At 43.1% G+C, this 6,872-nt stretch overlaps 1 protein-coding gene across 1 annotated transcript; it reads right to left on the bottom strand.

The window, feature by feature from the left end:
* Positions 1-207: 207 nt before the first annotated feature.
* Positions 208-1,455, bottom strand: tmem200b (transmembrane protein 200B). The gene has a single exon (XM_028396669.1). It carries the CDS (start codon positions 1,447-1,449, stop codon positions 208-210), a length of 1,242 nt encoding a protein of 413 aa, XP_028252470.1. The 5' UTR covers positions 1,450-1,455.
* Positions 1,456-6,872: the final 5,417 nt, after the last annotated feature.

Below are 6,872 nucleotides of genomic sequence, written 5' to 3'. Positions count from 1 at the left end.
TGGCAGTGTAGGAGAGAGTACAGTTCCAACAGTGTGTGTAACAATATTACACCAGAGAACAGGCTCAGGTTTTCTTCTGTGAAATACTGTACTCCAAATAACCGTTGCTCTGGTTGTCCTTGTCCTGCAGAAGAAAAACATGGTTTTGGAATCCAGGGGAACACAATTGGTCATCAAGTTGTACGTATCCAGAAGAAACAGCAGACATCACTGGAAAGGCCCAGAACCAAAACTCTTGTCCCAGTGAGAACACTGCTGTTCCAGCTGGTCCAACAGTTTATCCACTGAATCCTCTTTGTTCTCCAGTTTCAGGTATCGTCTCCCAATGCCCAGGTCTAGCCGAGGCCAGCTCCGATGGGTTTGCTCCTCCAGAGAGTCAGTAACCTGCCCGGGGATGTTCATGCAAATCTGAGAGCCAGCTTCTGTGTTAGTAATTACTAGCTGATTTTCCTGACCCTCCTCTCTGGTTGTGAGGAGTTCTTTCTCCATGTGCACAGCAGTTTGGACTACGTAAGGTTTAGTCCTGTAACTCATACTGTGGCAGCGCCTCGGTTGTGCAACTGGGACATCCACCTCATCCACCTCCAGGGTGGACATGGAGCTGGCAGACATGAGTGACACATTGAACTTGACAAGAGGAGAAGCCTGTAGACTGTGGCTGGCTGTGTCCCCAAATTCAGCATTCAGCTGTTTATTAAAGTTTGTCTGACTAGAATGACATGAGTGGGGGGAAGGTTGAGGCTCTGACTCTTTGTGATGGAGGGCCTCTGTCTGAAGAGCAGCTTGCTGGTACATGCCCTCCACACTGTCCTCCTGGTCTCTGATGTGTCCGGTCTGGAGCAGGGGCTCGGAGCTGGCCAGCTGCTGCAGACAGAGGATGTTGAGATGAGCAGCTGGTAGACTGCTCACCCACTGATAGTGTTTGGCCATTGAATTAGCTGCTGCTATTTCTTTAAGGTCTGCTGAGGGGACAGCCGCAGACACAGAACAGATAACACTGCGCATCTGTGCCAGCAGCATCTGAGTCTCTCTGTCTCTGTTCTCATACAGGACTGTGTTAGCACATATGAGAATAAAGAGTCCCACCCCCATGATGACAGGCCCCAAAAGCTTCATCCGCTCACTGTGGATGAGGCTGGCCGCGGACAAGAGCCCTTTCGCTCCTAGACTCCAGCTGGATGTCTGTGAATCAGAGATGCTCTCCTCCTCTGCAGCTTCCAGGATGGATGATCTTGATAACCGATAGGGCCAATACCCCGCCACAGCCAGAGCGGTGCCCACGACCACCACGATGACCCCCAGCACCAGGAATGCTCCAGGCATGGAGCGGATGCGAAGCTTGCCTTGAATGACTCCATCCTTTTTCTTTCTGCCTCTTAAGGTGAAACGAGACTTCCGTGGGCAGGATGGTGAGGCTGGTGTAACTCCTCTGGACTTCGGGGCCTTCATGGTACAGGTCACTCCAGAGCTGTTGCTCCTGGTCTCACCCTGTCAGCAGACTTTAGGAGGGACATTTCAAGAGTTAATGCAGTAACAACACTGTATCTATATGTTACATCAATCAATTCAAATACAGTCCCCAAAATAACATTAGCTTTAACATTAGCTATGTTTTGCACCTAACACTGATCTGATTAGAATAATATTATATGTTATCATCACACAGAAATAGTACACATGGCAGTCTCAATGTATGTATACATGTAGTCTGCAAATGGTTGTGATAAAGCAGAAGCATCCAAAGTGACAGATACTAAAACAATCTCACAGTTGTTGTCTAATGGTGTTTTTAAAGGAAGTTTACCTGAAACCTTTAAACATCACATTTTTTTTTATTTTCAAACCTTGTTGTTTTGTCAGTATTATCACATAAAATGAAACCTTCCAGGTTTTCCTGAGGTGTCTACAAGATAAGACAGACATAAGGTCCCTGTTCAAGTGATTTATTGTACTTTTAAAGAAGTGACCTTCACCTCTGACCTCTAACTATTATCTATTCTGTCCAAGTGAACATTTGTACCAAATCTGAAGAAATGACCTCTTAATATACATATAAACACAGTAAATAAGACTGTGGAGGCCCAGACTGTCGGGATCTCTGCAGCACCTGAGCCCCTTATTTCAGCCTCTCACCTGACATTCAATAACATAAGTGATATATACTATCCAAATTCTGACATTTTAATATGGAAGTCTGTGTTGGCTTCATGTCTGGAGGTTGGATAAATGGAAACATGATGCCTCCTGCCATGTTTGCCACCAGCACAGAGACTGTAACTTGTTTCTCATGTTTGCTGTAGCTACTTCAGCTTATAAAATTTAAGACCTGCCTACATTTGTAATATACCTGTAATATCCAGTAAATTTTTCTGCCATGTGATAAGGAAATGGTTTTTCTGGCTTAGCTTACCAGTGTTAAAAGATAAAAGATCAGATATCAGAGTTTGTATTCTGGCTGGATTAGTATTCTACCAGCCACACTTTTTGTGATCTCCATGTTGTACCTCAGTAGTGAGTTAGCCATACTGTGCAAACTACTGAGAAAGCTCCATGAATGCAGAGCCTCTGCAACGCCCTCACTGACAAACATCTGGCTTTGGAGCATGAGTTTACTGTAGAAACAACCAAACAGTTCCCTGATGAAATGCGTTTATCTGTCACTTTGGCAGAAACAATACACATCACATGTGCCTGAAACCCCAAAATATCTGACCCTGCCTCACATCACCATGGTCACCCATTAGTCTGTGGTTATTCAGCATGCACTGTGCTTTTTCAGTGTTAATCACCACTGTAAATAATTAGAATCAAACTGCTCCAAACTGTGAGCAGCTTGTAAATTCAATGAGGTACAACACTCGCACATGTGCTGTTCTTCCTGAGTTTCTAAATGGTCATAAACAAAGAGTGAAATGGAAAAACAGCTTCAGACGCTATAACATTTAACATTTTCTCACTAGACAGTCCTCTTTTCTTCTGTGCATTCGTGTCAGCAGACTGAGCTACAGCTCTGGTTCTATGAGTTTGTGGAGCATGACTCTCCTGTTTTTAAGGTTCTAACCAGATCTTATCATCATTTCTGTTTTTATCTAGAAACCTGTGTGTTTAAAATCCAAAATCAAATGTCAAAAACTTGCACAAGTCCTTTTAGTCACAAGTCAATTAGGGGACAGGATTTTTTTATGTTGTCATTTTATCACAGTAGAAGGCTGTGATCAAGCAGCAGAAGTAAAGCTTGTGTCAAAAACTAATGTCTTAGACTTCCATGCTAAACTGTCCAACTCTACAGATTAAAGATTAAAAAATGACCTGACATAGGGAGGCTGGAGCCTGCTGCAGGAGTCACTGGGTGAGAGGCAGATTGCACCCGCCACTAACACACAGAGACAACCATTTACACAAAATCTAAGGTTTCGCACAATTAACAGTGTGTATTCTTTATGACAGGCGGAGGCCAGCTCTGTCCTAAAGCTTCCTGCATGGCCCACCTCAACTCCACGTCTGCTCCAACTCTCTTAATTTGATTTAATGGGGACCTGCCAAGATGGCAATGGCCAGAACTGCTCTTCAGAAACCTATTCTGACATCACAGAAGGTCCGTCCATCTTTCTTTACAGTCTGCCTGTAGTGCCTCTAACCAACAGTAACAGAAAAAGGAGAAGGAACACAACAAAAACCTCACTAGCAACTACACAGTGTGTGTTCAACTACCACTGTGCAACATTATGTTGAAGGAGAGGACTGATGAGTGTGAGACACTACACACACCTGAAAATGCTTAATATTTTTCAGACCAAACACATGAACCAAAGCAAAGCAGCAGTGGATTACTCAGAGTTTCTATTTAAGAGGATTTCATCAAACACACATTCATCTCTGATGTGTGTTGGAGCTTTTTTCATGAATCTGAGCTGAGGCTAGTATCATCCATGATACATGCTGAGATTCACTGCATCATTCTTTCCACAGTACAGCCTCCAGTGCAGTAACATAAACACGTCAGCTGGAGGAGAGATGATACAAGCAGCTGATTCATATTTGGCTGTGTTCAGTCGCCCTGACATAAGTTTTTTTAGTGAGGGTGTGTTATGCAGCAGGCTGCACCTGACTGTAAATACACGGCGCCACGTTACTGTCATCTCATGTGATTATAGCGGAATGATCGCGAGCGCAGTGTGTGATAGACTGATTGCACTTTTATGTGTGTGTCTGACCGTGTGACACAGGCAGCGTGCATTCAGTGTGCAGAGACACAATCAGAGGATGTGATGCTCTGGAGTCAGTTCAGTCCCCGGGATCCACAAGTTGCTACATGAAGGGAACAGGAGGAGATAATGAGAGTGAAGGGTGGACCCGAGCCTCCAAAGCTGCACGGGCTCAACAAGCTGATAAAAGCCAGACACACAGACTGAAGCCCGGGGATCATTTTAACGCATCAAGCATCAACATTTACCTCCTCCGACAGAAATAACAGTCTTATCTTTACCTTATGATGGACAGCGCCGTGCCGGACTGTCTCCCCTGATACAGTGTCTGCTGTGTGGAGGTTACAGACAGACAGGAATGTGTCTGCCTGACCGAGCTGCTGCATTCCTCTACAACACACAGCAGCTCACACACACACACACACACACACTATCCCTCGGCAACAATGCTGTTTCTCTCAAACTAACCCAGAGAATCTGCATCGCCAACATCAGCTCTCACTTCAGAAAACTTGCCTGTATTCTTCTGATCCTGTTGCAGCTTCTTCATAGTTTAGGGGGAAACAACATCCAGATCCTGTGAGACCTCCAGGCTGTGATCGTCCCAGCACTGCCACCGTAAACTCCTCACAGAGAGCTCATCTCATTTCATCCAGAGGACAGTTCTGCCAGCAGAGAGCCCAGCCCCTCCGCTCTGCTCTGCTCCTCCGTGCCTCCACCGCGGCCGCGTCCACGGACCAGCGCCGTCAAGTCAGCAGCAGCAGCAGCAGCTTCTCAATGCGTGACGTGTTTTTCAAAATAAAAGTACAAACCCAGCAACTGAACAATAAGTGCTAATAAGTACAGAAGCGAATCTGACTCAATTTATGTGACACCTGATACTTTTCTGAGAACATTCCGCCTGTGGAGGATCCTGTGACCTGTAGACCTTCTGAAGACTGTCAGCCTGCATAGAGACAGGCAGCCACAAGGACATAAAGAAAAGTTTCAAGTCTGTGTATGTTCAGGAGCCGGGTGGGGCTGGAGGTTTTTATTATTGATTATTTATTTGTACACCTACACATATGCTGATCACTGTGCAAATTAACACAGAGCAATGCCAGTTTGGAGTATAACATTCTGATGTCAATCCATTGGCTGCTACTCTTTAAATGAAGCCTATATCTGCTGACATTGCTGGCTAATATAACCAGCTATAACAGAGATGCTGAGCTGTACTGAGAAGCACCATCACCTGCTCTGCAGTCATGCTAACACTGCTGCATACAGTATGCTGCATGCTGTCAACGTTTGAAAGTTAAATGAAACCACATACAGCATTATTGGTCATGTGCACTGATACTGATATATGTTCTGTGGGCTGGTAATTTCAACAAACCAATACATCAAATTGATTGATATAAATTAAATTTAAACTTGGTAGTTGTTCCAGCTTTATTAGATCTAACAAAACTAAAAACAGCCTATCTGTCAGCATAAAAAATCACAATCAGGTTAATAATGTGCAGCCTAGTTTTCTGTGCTCATTATTATTATTTTATATTAGAGGTGTTTTGCTCATAAGGGTCTTGATGTATGACCACTGACAGGTAAAGTAAATAACACTGATATCTTATATGATTATATGATGAATATATATATAATATATATATATTAGGCAGCAAGTGAACAGTTTGTCCTCATAGTTGATGTGTTAAAAGCAGGAAAATGAGCAAGCAGAAGAATTTTAAGTGAGTTTGACAGAGGCCAAATAGTGCTGGCTAGAAGACTGGGTCAGAGTATCTCCACAACTGCAGCTCTTGTGTGGTGCTCCTGGTCTGCAGTGGTCAGTAAGTGGTCCAAGTAATGAACAGTGATGAACCGGTGACAGGGTCATTGACAGCTAAACCTCATTGATGCGTGTGGGGGTGAAGGCAGGCCCGTGTGGTCCAAAAGGTGAGGTTAGGTGTCAGAATACACTGTTTGCATACATTGTTAAATGACACATGGATTTAAATTGCAAACCATATATGAAGAATCCTGAAATATGATTACTATTTTAGATTCTATACTCCACATGTTGAGTAATAAATGTGGGCAAGCCAAAAATGAGGCAAAAATTGATGAAAAAGGAAATAACATAACATGATACTGATTGTGTCCTAATGGGTTCCCTGTTAATTCTGTTCAGAAACTCAGTTTGTATCATTTTTGATATCTAAGTTTCTGAATTTTGTGGAGTATCATATAATTCTCTTAGGTAAGTTTTCTCCTGTTTTAATAAAGTCTTTAAACCCAAATTACACGCAGTAAATGTAAACAGACATGGCTCTTTGTCTCCACCTGGTGGCAAATGAGACCACACTGTTTAAGTCAACTAACAGTACAGTAGTTGAAGTTCATTATCTGTTTTAATCAATCACTCCCCATGCCACACAAAAACAAAGGATACACAAACATATGTCTATCCACTCCTGCTGAATTAAACACAGCTCACATAGACAGAACCCAGCATCCCTTTTGTAGTTACATCTCCATCTCAAGTTGCACAATCCTGTTTCATACTTATATTTCTTCTAAAATATTAAAAATTCAATTCAATGTTATTTATATAGCACCTTTTACAATCAACATTGTCTCTAGGTGCTTTACAGAAACCAAAGACAAAACTACGAGGAAAACTGGACA

This window comes from Parambassis ranga, chromosome 2 (assembly GCF_900634625.1).
Source record: "Parambassis ranga chromosome 2, fParRan2.1, whole genome shotgun sequence".
NCBI lineage: Eukaryota > Metazoa > Chordata > Actinopteri > Ambassidae > Parambassis > Parambassis ranga.
The sequence above is the reverse complement of the archived record's forward strand: the minus strand, read 5'-3'. Positions and strand labels throughout refer to the sequence as shown.